The sequence below is a fragment of the Bos javanicus genome, chromosome 7 (assembly GCF_032452875.1).
Source record: "Bos javanicus breed banteng chromosome 7, ARS-OSU_banteng_1.0, whole genome shotgun sequence".
In the NCBI taxonomy this organism is placed as follows: Eukaryota; Metazoa; Chordata; class Mammalia; order Artiodactyla; family Bovidae; genus Bos; species Bos javanicus.
The window spans coordinates 3,868,335-3,889,835 of record NC_083874.1 but is presented as its reverse complement, the minus strand read 5'-3'; the positions used below and the strand labels follow the sequence as shown (position 1 = coordinate 3,889,835).

Genomic DNA, 21,501 nt, shown 5'->3' with positions numbered 1-21,501 from the left:
TGATGGGGTTTTAACCCTTGGGGATGAAAGGGAGAGGGTTTCTGAGTAATACGTGTTTTGAGTCTGACAGATGAGTTGGGGGAAGGAAGTACTTTCCTAGGAGTGAGAATAGCATGTGGAAAGTCCGGGTCATAGAGGAAGGCAGATGTGGTGGGTAAAGGAAACAAGAGCGGTGTGGTTGGAGGCAGGAGTATGGTGTATGTACCCACACGTACGTGCATGCCTATACATACATGCATGCCAGGTGACTTCCTGGGGTCGCCTGCCTAAACAGGCAGGGTCCTAAAGGCTGTGGTGAGGTGTTGGGAGCTTTAAGGAGCTTCAGGAAGGGATGGTGTGGGGACACAGTCCGTCTCTTGGTGAGGCCATGGTTGCTGTGGCTGAGGGGGGACAGGCAGGGGCCCTTCAGAGGTCTGGGGGGCATGTACTGCTTGTTACCCCGGTGGGTGCTCTGGCTTGACGGTGGAGATCGTCCAGCTCTGGTTGCCAAGGATAGGCTTGTGCAGCTGGCCTCACTGTCAGCTCCGTGGCCCTCGTGGGGCTGAGTCTCCCTCTCCAGTCTGCCTAGTCATGCTCTCCCTGCCTCTGTGGGGATACAGGGTTAATGAGGCTCTGGGCCTGGGGGAGAGCAGGTACTGCTTGGTCCCGGGGGGTGTGGAGCCAGAGCATACCCTCGCTGCGCCTGCGCTCTGATCTTGTCTCAGGCAGGCAGCTCTGACCGAGTCACCTCTGTCCCGGGAATGCTGAGCGGAGCCCACCAGCTCGGTCTCGTTGGCTTTTGGGGTCCACGTTGTCTTTGTCACTGCTGCTCAGCTTTGCCCTGTGGACGAAACCAGCCCTAGACAGGCTGACCCCGGGTGGATGCGGCTGTGTCCTAGGAAACCCATTTCCTAGAGCAGGCCCAGGCCGGAGTTTGTGATCCTGGATTAGGGAATTGACTCTGAGCCAAGTTAATCTTTCCCTAGCCAGGCAGCACATGTTGGAGCAGTGTGACCTTTGGGCTTCCCTGGGGTAATCCACTGTTGGCCTGCCTCAGTTTCTCCCTTTCTCATAGGGCTGGCTGGGGATTTCGTCTCCTTGACAAGTAGCAGTGCAGTTGCTTCGATTGTTGGCAGAAGGGTCTAGGGTAGCCCTTTGTTTCCGGAGGTGGTGCTTGGACCTAGGGGTGGGAGACAGTGAATGGGATTGTTGGGTTTCACCTTGGCGGTTTTTTGGGTTTAATACCATGTTCTTGGGCCTGGATTGGAGCTAGGGTGGTTAAATGTTTGGATGAGACACACCTGAGGAATTTCAGAGGCAGCACAAGTGTTTGAGTGCAGACAGTGCTGAGGAGGAGACCAGAGGCGTGAGGCTTCCACAGGACCAGGCCTCGGAAGGGGCGCTGTGGCCCTCGGGGGAGCCCCTCAGAGAGCCCAGGCTTCCCCGGCAGGTGCCCTTGGCCCCTGAGAGCTGTCCCTGGGCTGGCCGTGGGCACTGCAACTTCAGTGTCTCTGAGGAACACTGGAGCTCCCTAGACAGCAGCCAGTGTCTGGCCGGGGCCTCCTCACCTCAAGTTCAAAGGGCACAGACCTCACTTGCCTGACCTGGAAAGGAAGTGGCAGCAGTGGGCTTCTGTTCCCTGAAGTGCAGTGGCTTGATTTCATGTAAATCACCAGTCACTGCCTCCTCACCAAGCGAGATCTCCCTCAGGTTGGGAAATCGTTCGGGTAGGTCGAAGGTTTGGGGTGTTGAGTGTGTGCATGTTAAGTGGAGTACCTAGGTGCAGGGTCAGAGCCAAACCATAATGATTTATCAAGGGAGCGCAAGAGTCTCTTATGAGTTGGTAATTGTGTACTTAAGGGTTACTCGATACTGTTTTAAATGTATGGGTTGGAAATAAAAATAGTAAAAACTCTCTAAACCCCGGCCAATGTGGGGTCAATGGCACAGCAGCCCAAAGGATATATCCGTGAAAACTGATTACGGTTTCTTTTAGAGAGGTGCTCCCAGTTCTGTTGGTGCTAAGGGGTCTCTGCTTGGTTTCTTCTCCTTCCTGAATTTTGCACTAATTGTATCAAGGGGTGATTGCTTATGAACTCCTCAGGTTGATTCCTTCTCCTTTAGTGTTAAACCATCTCTGCTCATTCATTCCATAAACATTTATTGAGTGCCAGACATGCTGCAGGTGCTTGAAATGAAATTAGGCCCCAGGCAGATAGCCCTTTCCTTGTGGCGTCTTTGTTCTTCCTCTGAGAAAGTCCATAGACATGGTAACTATGTTGTGTGCAGTTTGAGGAGGGCTTGGGGTGTGGGAGAGAAGGGGCAGAGTGAGCAAGGTGGGCCTCTTTGAGGGAGACATTTGAGCAGTGATTTGGGGGTAAAGGGAGGAGTCAGTCCTCGGAGTGAGAGTGATTGAGGCAGAGAGAGCAGCTAGCACAAATGGTCTAACAAGTACAGTTGGAACAGACTGTATACAGACATTTCTGAGAAATCGTGTGAAGCCGAATATGGACTGGGCATTTGTTGACATTTAGGGCTTATTGTATGGTAGTTATGTCTTCAAAGGCCATTTTCAACTTGGGCTGCAAACTGAAGACTTGATTGTTTAAAATGATAGCATATCTGGGATTTTGTTGAAGATCTTAAAGGACCCCAAGGCAGAAGAGTGCATGGTGTGTTGGAGGCCAGCATGACTGGGAGGTGGGGTGGACATGCCTCTGGGATCAGGAGAGGACAGGACTTCACTCTGAGTGAGAATGCAGGGCCTTCGGGGGGTTTTGAGCTGAGGAGTAAAAGCAGGAGCTCCAGTTTGCAGACCTCAGCCCTACTGCTGGAGGATGGTGTGGCCAGTGGAGGTGTGAGAGGTGGGTGGACCCCACATGTGCTTGACAGCAGAATCAGTAGGATTTCCTGATGGACTGGATGATGGGTAAGCTGATTAAGAAGGTAACACCAGATTTTAATCTGAGCGTCTTGAAAGACTGAATTTGCTGTGAGGTAAAGTGGGGAATGACAGAATGTGGTCCACTGGAGAAGGGAATGGCAAACCACTTCAGTATTCTTGCCTTAAGAACCTCATGAACAGTATGAAAAGGCAAAATGATAGGATACTGAAAGAGGAACTCCCCAGGTCAGTAGGTGCCCAACATGCTATTGGAGATCAGTGGAGAAATAACTCCAGAAAGAATGAAGGGATGGAGCCAAAGCAAAAACGGTACCCAGTTGTGGATGTGACTGGTGATAGAAGCAAGGTCCGATGCTATAAAGAGCAGTATTGCATAGGAATCTGGAATGTCAGGTCCATGAATCAAGGCAAATTGGAAGTGGTCAAACAGGAGATGGCAAGAGTGAATGTCGACATTCTAGGAATCAGTGAACTAAAATGCACTGGAATGGGTGAATTTAACTCAGATGACCATTATATCTACTACTGTGGGCAGGAATCCCTCAGAAGAAATGGAGTAGCCATTATGGTCAACAAGAGTCCGAAATGCAGTACTTGGATGCAATCTCAAAAACGACAGAATGATCTCTGTTCGTTTCCAAGGCAAACCATTCAATATCACAGTAATCCAGCCTATGCCCCAATCAGTAACGCTGAAGAAGCTGAAGTTGAATGGTTCTATGAAGACCTACAAGACCTTTTAGAACTAACACCCAAAAAAGATGTCCTTTTCATTATAGGGGACTGGAATGCAAAAGTAGGAAGTCAAGAAACACCTGGAGTAACAGGCAAATTTGGCCTTGGAATACGGAATGAAGCAGGGCAAAGACTAATAGAGTTTTGCCAAGAAAATGCACTGGTCATAACAAACACCCCTTCCAACAACACAAGAGAAGACTCTACACATGGACATCACCAGATGGTCAACACCGAAATCAGATTGATTATATCCTTTGCAGCCAAAGATGGAGAAGCTCTATACAGTCAGCAAAAACAAGACCGGGAGCTGACTGTGGCTCAGATCAGGAACTCCTTATTGCCAAATTCAAACTTAAATTGAAGAAAGTAGGGAAAACCACTAGACCATTCAGGTATGACCTAAATCAAATCCCTTATGATTGTACAGTGGAAGTGAGAAGTAGATTTAAGGGCCTAGATCTGATAGACAGAGTGCCTGATGAACTATGGATGGAGGTTCATGACATTGTACAGGAGACTGGGATCAAGACCATCCCCATGGAAAAGAAATGCAAAAAAGCAAAATGGCTGTCTGGGGAGGCCTTACAAATAGCTGTGAAAAGAAGAGAAGCAAAAAGCAAAGGAGAAAAGGAAAGATATAAGCATCTGAATGCAGAGTTCCAAAGAATAGCAAGGGAGAGATAAGAAAGCCTTCCTCAGTGATCAATGCAAAGAAATAGGGGAAAACAACAGAATGGGAAACACTAGAGATCTCTTCAAGAAAATTAGAGATACCAAGGGAACATTTCATGCAAAGATGGGCTCAATAAAAGACAGAAATGGTATGGACCTAACAGAAGCAGAAGATATTAAGAAGAGGGGGCAAGAATACACAGAAGAACTGTACAAAAAAGATCTTCATGACCCAGATAATCACGATGGTGTGATCACTCACCTAGACATCCTGGAATGTGAAGTCAAGGGGGCCTTAGAAAGCATCACTACGAACAAAGCTACGACAAACAAAGCTAGTGGAGGTGATGGAATTCCAGTTGAGCTATTTCAAATCCTGAAAGATGATGCTGTGAAAGTGCTGCACTCAGTATGCCAGCAAATCTGGAAAACTCAGCAGGGGCCACAGGACTGGAAAAGGTCAGTTTTCATTCCAATCCCAAAGAAAGGCAATGCCAAAGAATGCTCAAACTGCCGCACAATTGCATTCTTCTCACACACTAGTAAAGTAATGCTCAAAATTCTCCCAAATCAGGCTTCAGCAATATGTCAACCGTCAACTTCCAGATGCTCAAGCTGGTTTTAGTAAAGACAGAGGAACCAGAGATCATATTGCCAACATCTGCTGGATCATCAAAAAAGCAAGAGAGTTCCAGAAAAACATCTATTTCTGCTTTATTGACTATGCCAAAGCCTTTGACTTTGTGGATCACAATAAACTGTGGAAAATTCTTCAAGAGATGGGAATACCAGATCACCTGACCTGCCTCTTGAGAAACCTATATGCAGGTCAGGAAGCAGCAGTTAGAACTGGACATGGAACAACAGACTGGTTCCGAATAGGAAAAGGAGTATGTCAAGGCTGTATATTGTCACCCTGCTTATTTAACTTCTATGCAGAGTTCATCATGAAAAACGCTGGGCTGGAGGAAGCACAAGCTGGACTCAAGATTGCCGGGAGAAATATCAATAACCTCAGATATGCAGATGACACCACCCTTATGGCAGAAAGTGAAGAGGAACTAAAAAGCCTCTTGATGAAAGTGAAAGAGGAGAGTGAAAAAGTTGGCTTAAAGCTCAACATTCAGAAAACTTCAGATCATGGCATCTGGTCCCATCACTTCATGGCAAATAGATGGGGAAAACAGTGGAAACGGTGTTAGATTTATTTTTTGGGGCTCCAAAATCACTGCTGATGGTGATTGTAGCCATGAAATTAAAAGACGCTTACTCCTTGGAAGGAAAGTTATGACCGATAGCATATTAAAAACCAGAGACATTACTTTGCCAGCAAAAGTCCGTCTAGTCAAGGCTATGGTTTTTCCAGTGGTCATGTATGGATGTGAGAGTTGGACTGTGGAGAAAGCTGAGCGCCGAAGAATTGGTGCTTTTGAACTGTGGTGTTGGAGAAGACTCTTGAGAGTCCCATGGACTGCAAGGAGATCCAACCAGTCCATTCTAAAGGAGATCAGTCCTGGGTGTTCATTGGAAGGACTGATGCTGAAGCTAAAACTCCAGTACTTTGGCCACCTCATGCGAAGAGTTGACTCATTGGAAAAGACTCTGATGCTGGGAGGGATTGGGGGCAGGAGGAGAAGGGGACGACAGAGGATGAGATGGTTGGATGGCATCACTGACTCAATGGATGTGAGTCTCGATGAACTCTGGGAGTTGGTGATGGACAGGGAGGCCTGGCGTGTTGCGATTCTTGGGGTCGCAAAGAGTCGGAGATGACTCAGCAACTGAACTGAAAGTGGGGAAGGTTGTGGTTCATGGTGAAAGTCTGAGATGACCTGAAAACGTCTTATATGTTGCATAGTGTCCATAATGCACTGTGTGCACTACTATAGCAGGTTAAGGGACTTGGCATTCGCCCCTTAGGAAGATGTCCAGTGTGTCTTATGGTTTCAGAGTTGGGGTACTGGGTGTTGCAAATCATCTGTCCACATGAGCGTGGGTGTGTTCTGTTCATTTATCTGCTCATCTGCTTTTACCTGCATGTCACGCTCTTGGTTACATACTTGATGGTATGTCTCCAGATTTGTTTCATTTTCAGTGTTTCATTATTCTAGGTCTTTTGCATCTGCATATAAATTTTGGAATCAGCCTGTTTTTTTCCCAGCGAAACATGCTGGCAAATTTTTGATTGGGGCTTTGCATCAATTTAGGGGAGAACTGACAACTTTCTGATCCATGGAATAGTCATCTCTCTATTTGGGTTTTCTCTCACTAATCTTGGTGACATCTTACTGTAATTCAGGTTACAGGTCTTGTCCATGTTTTTAAAAATCAGGTTTATCCTTAGGTATTTTACATTTATGCTGTATTAATTATTACTGTTTTTTTTAGAGCTTTGTGTTTGTTTTTTCCCCCAAAGATTTATTACCTCGTTCCTTGTCTGTGGTGGATCTTTGTTGCTGTGCACAGGCTTTTCTCTGGTCGTGGGCAGGGACTGCTCTTAGTTGTGACGCACAGGCTTCTTACTGTGCTGACTTTTCTTGTTTCGGAGCATGGGCTCTAGGCGTGCAGGCTTCAGTAGTTGTGGTGCTCGGGCTTAGTTGCTCCTTGGCGTGTGGTTCTTCCTGGACCAGGATCCAACCTGTGTCCCCTGAATTGGCAGGCAGATTCTTAACCATTGGACCAGCAGGGCAGTCCGAGCCTTGGGCTTTAAAAAACTTTATTTACTTATTTGGCTGCGCAGGGTCTTAGTTGTGGCATGTGAGATCTAGTTCCCTGACCAGGGATTAAACTTGGTCCCTAAGAGGAGGGAATCTTAGCCACTGGACCGCCACAGAAGTTCTGAATTTTGATTGTTTGTTGCCATTGCGTGGAAATACCTCTGACTTTTGTATATTGACCATGATCCTGAAGAGAGCAGGTGCTTGGAAAAGCCCCGGACTACTCCTGAGGTTTCCCTCTCCGAGGCAGAGAGAGGTGTTGGCTCCAGGGAATTAATGGTATCTACTGCATTTCCCAGACTGAATAGGGTCTAAAAAAGTGACAGAAAGGGCCCCTCTCCCTAGGAGCTAGCCCTAATGGTGGCTGTAGCCAGCTCTGGGCCCCACTGAGGAGGGCTCTGTGTGCTCCTTGGTGCCCAAAGATCTTTCCATATGATGTTTGCTTATTTTGCAAGTTCTCCTGTGGGAGTGTTTCTCGACATCCATGAGCTGTGAATTTCTGTGAACCCAGTTTAAATATAAAGGTTTCATACCAGAGTGAGCTCCTGGTAGTCATGTGGGTGCAAAGAATGACAGCAGAGGTGACACTGACAATATTTGGCAAGCTACAACTGACAGCTGCCGGGGAGGCTGAGATTTGGCTGGTTCCCTGGCTTGAGCCTGTGTGCCCATTGCACTGGACATCTAACCTCACAAAGGAGGGAAACTCATGCTGTCTCTGTGACCTTGGGAGAGTTCCTGAACGTTCTTGAGCCTTAGTTTTTGGGTCTGTAAAACGAGGCAGCCCCTTTTTGCCTGGGCCGTGTAAGCCTTTTAGAGCTGATCCCTGGGTAAAACTTCTAGTTGCCCTGTGGCAGTGAGGCCACTTCCATGTGGGAGATGAAGTTTATCCATCCTTGGGCACCTCATGTCCCCAGCTTCATGAGGGCAAACTCTGCCCTGCCTGTAATAGTGGGTGGTTTTCTTGGGGTCTGTGTTTAGGTGTGGGGACTGGAGAGGGGAGAGGTCACCTCGGAAGAGGGAGATGTGGTGACCTTGGACAAGTTCCTGAATATCACATATGTCAGATTCCTTAGCTGTCAAATGGGAATGATTTTGTAACTTAACCCTGAAACTGTCCAGGGGATTCAAAGAGGTAACTGAATTTTAACGTAGTACCTGGAACTCACTACTGAACATCTGTTAAATGCTAGTATGTCTGTTTTTGCTGTTAATGTCATTACTATTATAATCACGACCTTGAGCCGTTTTTTGTGTGTTCAGTATGTTGGCTTGTGGTTGTGTACCACCTATTGTCTCTATCCATATTGTTTAAGATGGGATCTTTCGTGTCTGAGATCTTCGTGTTGACTGGTTAGTGCACCATACTGGGTCATACAGACAGAGACTGATAGAAATTGATTTCTTCAGCTTGCCCTCCTGTGGAAGGGTGCAGTCACAGAGCTCTGGCTGAAATCTAGAATTTTGCTGTGTAATTCCAGGGATTGGAGACATTTAAAATTGTCACTATGTACCAGTAACTTTTTTTGGAAACTCAATGTTTCTTCCTCTGTTCTTTGTTTTAGGTTGGCCAGCACGTTGACAGAAGTTGCCTTTTGACATAGCTCCCACCATGGCCGGCTGGTAGGACCGCTGTCCCATGCCCAGAAGCCAGGTGAGTGCGAGGTATCTCGCATCTGTGGAATGGAGGCTGGCTTACCCCATAGGCCCATTCAGGTCCTTGGACATTGACACAGCACTGCTTCGGAAGCTGATGGCCACCTCCTAGCGAGGGAAGAAGGCCGGCACCTCGGGTTTTGCACATTGGGAGATCTCCTCGGGGCTGCCCAGGCCCTGCCTTCTCCGGATGGCCTTTTGCTCTCTTCTTATGTCTCACAGGTCATTTGTTTGAAAAGCCCAGGCCGCAGTAGAATGAGCCGTCCTCTGTGAGGATCAGGGGCAGAGCATAATCCTGGCCAGGTGGCCTTTGCCCTCTGGCCATTCCTGTGGTTTTCCAATGCCACGATTAGAGTTTATCCTTAACCACCCGTGCTTGGAGCGCATTGACCTTCCTGCACTCTGCGTCTGTGGGGAAACTGAGCCATCCCCCCCACTGCTTTGGGGTCTCAGGTGGAGACTGTCCAGGGCTTTTAGGACCCAACAGGACCGAGCCCAGAGCCGGGTAGTATTTTGTCTGTTACTATCAGGGTCTGGCTAGTGATGTTTTGGGCCAGGGCTACTTAACTGGAGAAGGTAGGACTGAAAGACGTCTTAGAAGATGAAGACACCTTGGAGACCTCCTCCTGGGTCAGTGAGCCGCTTCCTCTTGTAGGCCGGCCGGCCGGTGACTTTCCAAGGGGTGTATGCCCTTGAAACAGTGGCACAACCGCATGGGGCGAGACCTGGCTGCAGGGACACCTCTGCTGGGTGAGCAGGACATGTGACAAGGGTTGGGTGTTGGTTTGTGAGGTTTCAGCTCTTACCTACATAGAGCAACAAAATATGGGAATGGTCAAGTAATCCTGGGGTCAGGAAAACATTTCCAGAATGCTTCCCCAGCAAAAATAAATGTTCCTGGTGTTTAAAAATTTTTAATTGAGATAATTTGTATATCATCTAATTCACCCGTGTGTAGTATACAATTCAGTGATGTTTCGTGTGTTCAGGAGTTGTGCAGATGTCACCTTTGTGTAGTTAGGGAACACTTTCCTCACCCCCCAAAAAACCCCATACCTATTAGCAGTCCATCTCCAGTCCCTCTTCCTCAGCCCCCAGCAGCCACTCCTCTCCTTTATATCTCTGAATTTGCCTGTTCTGGACATTTCTTATCAATGGAGTCAGTCTATATGACCTTGTGCGTCTCACTTCTCATACTTAGCATGTTTTCAGGGTTCGTCCACTCTGTAGCGTGAGTCAGTGCTTCGTCTGTTTTTGTGGGTGAGCGTGTTCGATTGCATGGCTTGACTCCGTTTTGTTTATCTATTATCATCTGGGATAAAGTTGGGCTATCCCCACCTCTTGGTAACTATGACAGTGCTGTGAAGATTTATGCATGCAGATTTGTGGAGGTGTGCTTTGAGGTCCTCTGGACGTGCACCTTGCAGTGGAATTGTTGGATCACGAGTCTAATATTCTGAGGAAATGCCAGACTGTTGTCATGGCAGCTGCACCATTTTACACCCCCACCCTACCCCCCCAGCCCTACCCAGGGACCCTATAGCTCTGGTGAAAATATCTCAAAGAGTCTGTGCCGGTTTCTTAGAGCTAGTTGAGGATCATTGGTGTTAATGGTGCTCGTTACCTGGTGCTGGTGGCAGCGTGCAGTAGGCTGGCCACCTAGAAAGTGGGTTTGGCCCATGGTTGTCAGCAGGCTTTCTTTGAACGTTAGCATTTAAAAAAATTCATGGTACTTTATGTCTAGAAAAGGTCTCACTGCAGCCCAGGGTGAGGTGAGTGACCATCACTTGTCTAGTAGCCTAGGGCATTGTCTGAAGGCAGAGGGCTGGCTCAGGATTCTTGGAGGTCCTAGGCTGGATGACCTCATACCTGTCTGGCCCTTTGTTTTATTTTGTTTTCAATTTTGACCACGGTTCGGCATGTAGGATCTTGGTTCGCTGACCAGGGATTGAACCTGCACTCTGCAGTGCAAGTGCACCATCTCAAACACTGGACTGCCAGGAAAGTCCCTGCCTGGCCCCTTGTTTCCTGGGAAGCACATGGTCCGAGCAATAAGTTCTTGGTGAGAGAATGAATGAAAGAAAACTCCTCCTTTCCTATCACAGGGCCAGCAAGGAAGACATAGCCATAGCATTAGAAAGCAGTCAGGTTGGGGATCTGGGAGGGAATTTCTGGAAGCCACCTCAGGTGTTCCCTGTGGTCCTGCCTCTCTGTACCTGCTGTGTGAAGGGCTTGATGGGAAAATATGGTCTGCAGATGGCGGTGGCCGGTGATGGTCAATGTCAAACAGGCAAAAGCACCCTTGAGCAATTATTTTTTAAAAATGTATAAATACATCAGCTTGTGTACTTTTGGTCATGGGTGTAAGTCAGCCGAACAGATTGATTGATTGATTGCTTGTTCCACTTTCCACTGAACCGTGGCCTGTGGTCAGCTGGGGTCTTCTCATTCCTGCTGCCTGGGACTCAGTGGGCACGGAGAAAGAGCAAGGCGGGAGAGGGGCCGCGTCCTGGAGAGTCTTCCGACGCGCACACAGCCCGCACACCACAGCCCGCGTTGTACGTGGTTGTCAGTGTGCACACTGAGGCTCGGTCTGCTTGCCTGGGCTCATGGAATTGGTGTCTACCCTTGACTTCTGCCAGTCAGGTGTCTTGTCGTTCGGCAGCTGCAGACACTGCTCGTGTGCCCAGAGCCTGGCCTCATGCTTGGTGTTAAGGACCAGAACGGGTACGACGTGCAGAAAAACAAACAGGGAAAAGCAAATGCAGATGACCTGTAAGCGAGGCAGGAAAGAGACTCCAGTTTTTCCCAGTACTGGGAATAGTGCTCACTGGAGCTTCCCTAGGACGCTTCTGACCCTTAGTCTCGAGAGGTGGAGACTCTTCTCTTGGTGGGAACCGGGCACCACCGTATGTGCCTTTGGGAGGTTCGCAACACCTCACAGTGAGGTTTGCTCCAGTGAGTTCACTTCTCAAAAAGGATCCTGAAGATACTGTCAAAAGTAAGGATTGTGGCTGGGCTGTTCTCTACAACATTCTGAAGTAGCAATCTGGAACTCACCTAGCTGTTTGTCAGTTGGGGCCAGGACTGATGGGGCTGGGTCTGCCAGCGGGGTGGAGCTGAGCCCCTGAGGGAAAGAAGGGATGGCTTCATGTCACTGTGATGGGATTTCTAGGGTGAATTAAGTAGAAACAATAACAAACTGAAGGGTAGATGTATTGTACTCACTTTCATTCCCCATGATAAAAGGTTAGGGGTGGGATGGAGACATAATGTGTATTTGTTTTTATTTTATTTTTTAGAATGGATATACAAACCATAGATGAACTACATGGTCACCTCCAGAGGCATGATGAAAAGAGGATAGGATTATTGGGAGACTCCTCCAGGTTTCCTTCCTGTGTCGCACCAGATGCTTGTTTTATATAATTAGAAAATAAAGTTATGTCATGTTGGGGGAGAGGAACCCCTAAAAGCCATACGCAAAAGCAAGCTGAAATGAATCTAGGTACATACCAGTTGTTACTCAAGTGGGTAGTTTAACCTCTCAGAGGATTTATTTTACATGGCTTTAAAGCATTGTAGTTTTGGAGACTTCCTGGTGGTCCAGCGTTAACAATCCTCCTGCCAAGGCAGGGGACACATGCAGCAGGATGACTAAGTCCATGCACCTCAACCACTGATGCCTGTGTGCCTGGAGTCCATGCTTTGCCACTGGAGAAGGGCCGCGTGCAACAGCAAAGACCCTGTGCGGCCATAAATAAATACAATTGGAAAAATGGTAGTTTTTGATCACAAGGTACGAGATAATGCCATAAAGGTAAGAATTAGGAAAAAATCTTTAACTGCTTTTAGGAATCATATTTTTGGTTTCAGGTCAACAATGCCAATAGTCTTATTATTATATATTGTAGGAGAAAACAAGCTAATCGATGTCTTTAAGAACCAAAATTGGGAATTCCCTGACTGTCCAGTGGTTAGGACTCCGTGCCTCCATTGCAGGGGGCCCAGGTTTGATCCCTGGTCAGGAAACTAGAATCCCACTAGCCCTGTGGTGTGGTCAAAAAAAAAATTTTTTTTTTTTTTTTTTTTTTTAAGGACAAAAGACATGTAAGTGAAAGATCAAAGCACTTAAGTGAAAATGTTTTAATTCTGAATTTGCATTGGCAATGTCCCAGTTGTGAAAGATCCTGCCAGGGTTGTATCAGAAGGACCCACAGGACCCCCCTGGCCCCCACTCCCGGCCAAGGGTGGGGCAAGGGAATGTGAATGAAAATTAGTTCCCTGGGTTGGAGCATCAAATGTGTTTTAAAAAAAAATCCAGGGTTTGTATTGATGATTAGAGGAAAGGAAGAAACTCATGAGTGCCTTTCAAAAAGTGTTAGGGAATCAACTCATTTTGAAAAATTGGTAGAGTGAAGAAAAGCATTTACTTCTACAGCTGAACTTGCAAGGAACAAAATAGTGGGTGAGGGCTACTTTCCCTCAAAGGTAGATTCGAGCTGCCAGAATTTTCCAGTACGCTCTACTCATACTGTCTGATGTGGTACCTGGAATATTGTGATTGAGAAAGTCAAATTTTAGTTTTATTTGATTTAAGTCTTTTTAAATAGCCACATGTGGCTAACAGACAGTGTAGCTATTGACGCTCTGGCTAATGAGTATGGAACATGAAATTATAAGTTCATACACTTGCAGACACCTAATAAAATGGTGGTCTCAGTGGTCCTCAGTGGTCCTCAGTAGCTGCCAGCCCTCCACCCCCACCCCCAAGGAAGGGTGCATGTGCTTTCAGAGGGATGTATGCTTGATTTGGCCTCAAAATCTAGTTTATAGGAAACTGGGGGTGTGTTCCTGGTGTGTATCTCTGGTGACTCAGATGGTGAAGAATCTGCCTGCAGTGCAAGAGAACTGGGTTCGATCCCTGGGTTGGGAAGATCCCCTGGAGAAGGGAATGGCTCCCCACTCCAGTTTTCTTGCCTGAAGAATTCCATGGACAGAGAAGTTGAGCAGGCTACAGTCCATGGGGCCACAAAAAGTCAGATATGACTGGGTGACTGACAACTTTTCACACTTTCCGTTATACCACAAGGAGGCCCCTTGCAAAGCCCAGTCAAGGGAAATGGGACAGATGACCTGATTTCTTCAACATATGATTGAAAAGAATGCAATGGGGGAACCTGTGTATTTTAGACAAGTGTGACTTTGACAAAGATTGAGGAGTAATTGTTTAATTGTTGATGGTGTGATCATGGAATTGTGATTTTGTGTCCTGTAGTGATAAATACTGTTCATTCATAAATACTTGTTGAATGGTATTTGCTTCTTAAAGAGCCTAGCAGACGTGAGGTGGGTGAAAGACTATGGTTGGTTGTCTGATGACCGTGGGATCTGGGTGGTGGGCATGTGCAATTTATGCTGCTGCTTTGGGCATGGTTGCAGTTTTCCATAAAATAATTTATTTTCCATAAAATAAATTTGGAAGATGAGTGTAACCCAGGCCTTCCTTCAGGGAGCTTTATGATGCATGTCACCCAGAGCAGGAAAAGTACCACTTATGAAAGTGAGGATGGTGGCCGCTTGTGGTTGGTTTAAGTTCAAGCAGAAGCCCTTCAGCAGAGGTTCTGGCATTGCTGTGGGGGTGTGACAGTGGCCCATCAGCGGTGCAGCTTCCTGGTGAAGCATTCTTACTTCTGTAATAGCAGCACTGACCGTACCTTCGTGGAGCCGTGTTAGTGATAGAGTGGGTGTGTTCCCATTTCACAGGTGAGGAGAGTGAGGGGTGGAGGTGAGCCGGGCGTTCTGGGCTCGGCCTGGTGGAGGGTGGCGCTGGTAGCCCTGGCTGTTCTGTGCGCACCTCCCCCTGCCGCCCCCAGAACCCAGAGCGTATCGATCACTGCGTGTGCTGCTTCACTTCAGTACCCTGATGCCGCGATGTCCCATATGTTGTTTTCTGACACAAATTAATATATTATTCATTAGAAATCAATCTCACCTCTCCATTGGTGGTGTCTGTCCAGAGCAGCCATAGCCAATTAGTCTGGATAAAGTAGGTAGTTAGCTGGTCTTCAACGTGACTTTGTCTTATAAAAAAAGAAGTGCTTTATAAATTTGAGCCATAAGTGTGGTCCAGGGTTTATGACAGCTCCAGTGTGGGAGGGGCCTCTGCCCTATGTCTCAGCCTGCTGTGTTCATGGCCCGCCCCATACATCTGTGTGTGTCCCCAGGGGCTTCCTCGGACTGTGCTGCTACGGATGGCAGGCCTTTTGTTGGAGCCCCCAGTCAGCCCCTGGTCCGTGGTAGAAACTAAGCAAGTGTTAGGGTGAATGAGTGAGTGACGTGTCTGTGAGTCTGAGGCGCTGACACAAGCCCAGTGTGGGGCCAGTGACAGGCCTGACTTAAATTCTGCTCTACACTGGTGGCCTGTGTGACCGCTGCCCTTGGAGGTCTTGGCTTCTCACAGAGTTGGTTCCCTTTTGGTAAATTGTCCCATTTGTGTCCCATGTGGTCCCACTCTGGATCACGGGCTTGCTGCGGCCTCCTTGGCTGCTGTGAGAAGCTGATGAGGGACTACACTCCAGTGGACAGTGGCTCTTGGGTTGTTGGCGATCTTGTTACACAAAGGAGTCTTTCCTTGAGGACCATTTCAAGTCCTGTTGGGATCAGAGTAAGCCTGCTTTTCCCTTTTAGTAGTTAAGCAGCTCTAGAGGGGCTGTGGCTCTTGAGGTTAAGATTATTTTGTTTTTGTTTTCCTGCCTTAATAAGATAATGTTCACACAACATGAAATTCACCATTTTAACCCTTTTAAAGTGTACATTGGCATTTAATATAGTCATAATATTGTGCAGCTATCACCTCTAATTCTAGAACATTTTCATCACCCCAGAGAGAAACCTGTATGTATTAGCCTCTACTCCCCCACCTCTGTGCCCCCGTTCCCTAACAACCGTTAGTCTACTTTCTGTCTCTAGATTTTTTTTTTTTTTTTTTGTCTCTAGATTTGCATGGTTCTGGGCATCTCAGAAAAATGGAATCATATACTGCGTGAGCTTTTGTGTCTGCTAAACATGCTAAATACTTACTGTGTTCTCACGGTTCATCTGCATTGTGACAGGGATCAGAAATTTATTCCTTCTTATGTCTGAATAATATTCCATTGTATGGATATACCACATTTTGTTGATTCACCCACTGGTGAACATTTGGGTTGTTCTTGGTGGTGGTTGTGAATAGTTCTGCTTTTTAACACTTGTATACAATTTTTTTTTTTTTTTTAATGAACACATCTCTTGGATATATCTAGGAGTAGAATTGTTGGGTCATAAGGGTAATTCTGTATTTATCTGTATTTAACTTTTCAAGGAGCTGCCAGACTTTTCCACATCACAGCAACATTTTACATTCCCACCAACAGTTTATGGTGGTTCCAGTTTCTTTATGTCCTCAACAACACTTATTTTCCTTTTTTCTCTAAATAGCCATCCTAATGGGTGAGAGCTGGTTTTGATTTGCGTCTCCCTAATGATTGGTGATGCTGAATATCTTTTCATGTGCTTATCAGCCATTTGTATGTCATCTTTGGAGGAATGTCTTTTCAAATCTTTTGCCTGTTTTTTTGAATTGGGTTTCTTGCTAAATTCTAATAGTTTTTTATATATTCTGGACATGAGACCATTATTAGAGATATGATTTGAAATATTTTTTCCCCACTCTTGATTTTTTTTCACAATCTTCTGCACAAAAGAATTTAAATAAATTTGATGAAGTCTAATTTATTTTTTTCCTTTGTTGATATGGAGCTTTTGGTGTATCTAAGCATTTCTTGCCAAATTGAGGGTCCTGATTTTACCCTTATATACTCTTCTTCTAAGAGTTTTATAGGTTTAGCTTTTAATCTTTAGGTCTTTGGCCAATTTTGAGTTGGTTTTTCATGTATGAAGTAAGCGTTTTGTTTTATTAATTAATTTTACTTATGTTTTGGCTGCTCTGGGTCGTCGTTGCTATGCATGGCCTTTCTCAAGTTGCGGCGAGTGGAGGCTGCTCCTTAGCGCCGTGTGCGGGCCTCTCGTTGCGGTGATTTCTCTTGTTGCCAAGCCCGGGCTCTGAACTGTGTGGGCTTAAGTAGTTGTGACTCCCATGGTCTAGAACGAGGACTCAGTGGTTGCAGCTCACTGGCCTAGTGCTCTTGTGTCCTGTGGGATCTTCCTGGACCAGAGATCGAACCTGTACTCCCTGCACTGACAGGCGGATTTTTAACCACAGGGCTACCAGGGAAGTCCCTGTTTTGTTTGGTTTTGATCATTTTATTTTCTATTGACATGAAGAGTTTGGGACTTATTTAACGAGGGAGGGTAGCGCCATAGTTGGGAGCACTGAAAGTACTTTTTCCTGTCTGTTTAACAAGTATGTATTGAACACCTATTCTGTCCTGGGCCCTGGGCTAGTATCACTGAACAGAGAGACAGTCTGTGTTCTTGTGGGGGTTGAGAGGAGGGGGACACAGATGGAGAGATGAGTAATTAGCATGTCTAGTGGTGATGAGGTGGGAAAGGGAGTAGAGACCCCCCGAGTCACGTATGTGGGGGGAGATCATGTCACTTTGCTGTTTCTGCTGAAGGAGAGAATGCTGTACAGAGATTCCGGGAAGGACCTAGCAGGAAGGACAGAGGCCCTGAGGTGGGAGTAAACTTGGCTTTCAGAGGAGCAGCTGGGATGTCTGAGTGGCTGGAGCTGAAAGAATGGGGTCGAGGGGTAGGGGGTACGTGAGAGGGGTGGTAGTAGACAGGTCAGAGGGGCTCTCAGGGCCTTGGCTGAGGCGAGATCTTGCTTTTGCCTTGAGTAGCATGTTGTACAAAATGACCACTCCTGTGATATCCTTTAGGTCAGCCTAGCTATTTCTTGGAGGTTGTGATAGGTGTCTGTACCCAGAACAACCCTCTGCCCAAGGGGGAGATTTCTACTTACAGGATGGAGGAGAGAAGGAAGATTACTGTTCCAGCTCTCGCAGCTGTGTAGGAAGTGCTGGAGGAACTGTTCATCAGTAGGAACTGTTTCTTAGGCCCATGGGCTTCATTGAGACCAGAAACTTATTTAGTCCTAGACGTAGGTTTCCCTGCTGGCTCTGATCCTTCTGGGGCTGCCGGCCCTGCTGCCGCAGGATGCGTGTGGGGAGGAGCTGACAAGGGAGCCCGGGCAGGGCCTCCAGGCCCATGTCACCACATTGCTGGGTGCGTGTTTGGTTCTCCCTCTTTCCACTCCCATCTCCTCCTGAGGATGCAGAAGGCTTTTCTGGCCCTTCCTGGGAATTTCTGTGTAAAACCTCCTGCCATTTCCAGCTCGGTGGAGCTGGTGGTCAGGGCTGCTTTCTCAGCCAGGTCCTGAGGGAGGCAGCCCTGGAAGGGTTAAGGCCTCCCATTTGGTGATGTGACACCCGCTGGGCACATTGCAGATGGCAGGGAATTGGCAGGCGTAACCCTTTGTGGGCTGAGGAGGCTCAGTGACACATCTCTCAGTGACGTCCTGCGCCAGAGGGCCCCTGGCCACCGGTTCCCTGTGCGTATTTAATATCGTTCACATCCCCCTCACAGGTAGCGTCTTTATTTCCGTGTCGCCTTCTCTTCTGGTAACGTTTGTTTCTCTCTCTGGGGTTGCACTTGGGCTTCGGGTGCAGGCCCCAGCTATCAGAGGCTCAGAAACCCCTGTGGGGCCACTTCCAGGTGGGCGGTGTTGGGTAGTTACTGAGCACTTCTGAGAACAGAAACACAAAATCCAAGCCCCCTTCTCCAGAGTGAGCCCGGGGTGCTATCAAGTTTTAAAAACATTTGCTGCTGTCTCTCCCCCTCTTAAAGCATGGTCAGTTTAGGTGTGGTTTGTCCTGCCTGCTGTATGCTTGAACGTGGACATGTGGACAGGCTTTCCTCTCCTGTCACTGGGAAGGGATACTCAGGCCAAGGCATGAGACTGAGGTGCAGACTGACGTCAGTGGTATCTGCGTGGCCTGGCTGGTCCGTGGTGGTCCCTGTTTTCAGAAGTTTCAAGAGATGGTCTGTGTCTGGGAAAGATAAAAACATACTCCCCACCTACCCCAGCTTACCCGACGGGACCTGTGCTTTCTCTGGCTGCCCCTCCCCATGACTCCAGGGAGGGAGGAAGATGTTGCGGTCTGGAGACTCGGCTGTCCCAGGCCTGGCCCTGTGTGTCTCCAGGGTGAGTCTGAGTGGCTGGGCAGGCCACCAGAGGGCTGGCTGTTACTGTGGCATTGCCCCGTTGAAGTCAGTGACCATCGATTTTTCTGGAGATGACTGGTCCCCAAACCTGCTCTGTTCCCTCAAGCAGTACTGGGGTGAGGTGCTGCCACCATCTTTCTCCAGGTCTGCGTGGCGTTGGCCTTTAGGAATCTGAAGACCTTTGAGGTTTTATTTGTAAAATGTTGGTGGTTGCTACCTGAGTATATTAAAATTTCTGCTTTCCGGATTAATTTTATTAGATATATCCCAAAAAAGCATTATTTCAGAAGCTGCATTTACATGTCCTCTACCTTAAAAAGGCTTCCCTGGTAGCTCAGCTGGTGAAGAATCTGCCTGCAATGCAGGAGACTCCAGTTCGATTCCTGGGTCAGGAAGATCTCCTGAAGGAAGGGATAGGCTACCCACTCGTGTTCTTGGGCTTCCCTGGTGGCTTAGACAGTAAAGAATCCACTTGCAATGAGAGAGACCTGGGTTCCATCCCTGGGTTGGGAAGATCCCCTGGAGGAGGGCATCACAACCCAAAACTAATCAGATTGTAAATGTGTGTTTATTTGTAACTGTAAGAGCCCAGGGTGTTTTATATATGGCTTTTTTCTCTTTCCAGTGTTAACAGTCTGCATATCTACATATCTGAGTGGTTATTGCACCAAGGGCTGAAGGTGACCTGATAGGACGGCTGCCTTGGTCTGACTGTGCCTTGCATGATGCCTGAGTGGTGATGGCCGTATATTTGATGTGTCATTATCATTTTAGATGGACGTGGTATCTGGGCACGCTTGGCATGAAAGAAGTGCCCTGTTAGGAGGAGACTAAGATGCTCCTGAACTTAACCTTCACCTTTCACTCCCTAATCTGAGTTGAATCCCGCATTCTTAAATGTTGTCTCTTCCCTGAAGGGTTAGGTAGAGCACACCTCTGGGGACTAGGGTCAGAGAGTCCCCTGTGGAGAGCGTCGGTACTCAGATTGATTAGTTTGATGGAGTGACTGGAGGCACTTGATTGAAATTGCGTGCGCACTCAGGCCTTTGGGAGCACACTCTGTGCTCTCAGCACTTCCTCCCCTGTCCTTCAGGATCTAATGAAAGGTTCCAGCCCTCCTCACGCTCACAGGCTGGTGGCTGGCCAGGACCTCCGCCCCATCCCCAGTCCCAGACACCGCAGCCTGGGAGGCCCAGTCACCACTGCTAGCATGTAAGTGGCCTTACTGTCATGGGGAGATGTTTTCTCCTTCTAAGCAACCTCATGCCTTTAAAAAGTTGTTAAAAGTTTTGATCCCTTTTATTTGGTTTCATGTACCTACTTGGGAGATGGGTTTTCACGTGCCTGTATATTTCTGCCACTTTACCTTTTCTGCTACCATTGCTTTCTCCTCTTCCATCTCTACAACTCCAGATTCTGCTCATGGGGCCTACCTCTAATGAAACATTTCTAGATACTCCCCCTCCTGCTCCGGACCAGCAGAGCGGATTTCTTTTCCATTGTTGGCTTGTAACAAAATGATGATAGACACATGTATCTCACAGTCCTTACTGGGTCTTTGCTCTCATGAAGGCCAGTGATCCCCAAAGTGCTGCTCCTGCCTTCCACAGAGGTGGGACCCCCAAGTCACTGGCCCCTTGAGGTCACTGACTGGCACAGAATCAGTGTTTGACATCCATGTCCTGGATCAGACAGGCTGTGAACTAGGAGAAGGGTATCCCTGGTTGCTAGTAACTGACCAGGCTCCTCAGTACTGCCGAAGTTCCCTTCCAGGTTCAGGCATCACTCAGATATTAACAGCAGTAAACAGCAGTTGGTTCTTTGCCTTCTTTGGAAGTTTAAATTACTGTGTGCACAAAGTAGTAAAAATGAGCGTGGTTGCAGGTGCTAGTGATTTTTAAAACGCTCTCTTGTTCTACCCAGGTGTGAAAGTATTTGTCTCAGAGGAAGTGTGGGTTGAAGTGGTGGAGGTGTGCAGGGGTCTACACAGGGCCCTGCAGGGATTTTGCACGGCTTGTGGGCTCCTTCACTTGCTTCAGAAGTTGGTGGTTCTGGACCCTGTGTCTCATCTCATTTTCAGAATGGTTTTCCTTCCCGACAGTTGGTTCTGGAGCCCAGTGGACAGTGATCACGCATAAGAACTGCTGTTCTTTTGCTCATAAATGAATTACACAGAAAAGAAAGACCTTTTCTAAGATGATTGGATAAGATTTGGAAGTGGGAGGAAGGGATGAAAACTGTACAGACATGAGTGTGTGTAGGGGCACGTGTCTGAGTGTGGGTACACACGTGTGTATTTGTGTGATGCAAGGTTGCTTGGTGTTCAGCTAGCCTGGTGTATTGGATTTTGGGGAACAGGGAGGTATCTGCTGACACCCCGGTTTCCTGAGCCCCTCCTCTGCCAGTAAGTAGGGTGTCCATCAAGTAGGGTCAGATGCTCCCACGTCTGGAGCACCACGTGTTCATCTCTTTTACGCCCTTCTCTCTGCATACCCAGGGACTAGGCACCGCTGGCCACCGTTAGAGGCCAGCGATGACATCGCCTACCTTGTGCGAAACCTTTAAAAGAGCAAGTGAGCTCCTTTAATATGACAGAAGTGTTTGTTG

The 21,501-nt window shown here is 47.6% G+C and overlaps 1 protein-coding gene across 7 annotated transcripts in view; it reads left to right on the top strand.

Moving 5' to 3' along the window:
• GATAD2A (GATA zinc finger domain containing 2A) overlaps positions 1-21,501 on the top strand; it is a 98,455-nt gene that overhangs the window by 30,602 nt on the left and 46,352 nt on the right. For all 7 annotated transcript variants that reach the window (XM_061421433.1, XM_061421434.1, XM_061421428.1 and 4 more), the window contains one exon: positions 8,577-8,665. Coding sequence is in view for 6 of the 7 variants with exons in the window: in XM_061421434.1 (XP_061277418.1) it covers positions 8,651-8,665 (15 nt within the window). In the remaining variant the exon portion in view is untranslated. The remainder of the gene's footprint in view (positions 1-8,576; positions 8,666-21,501) is intronic.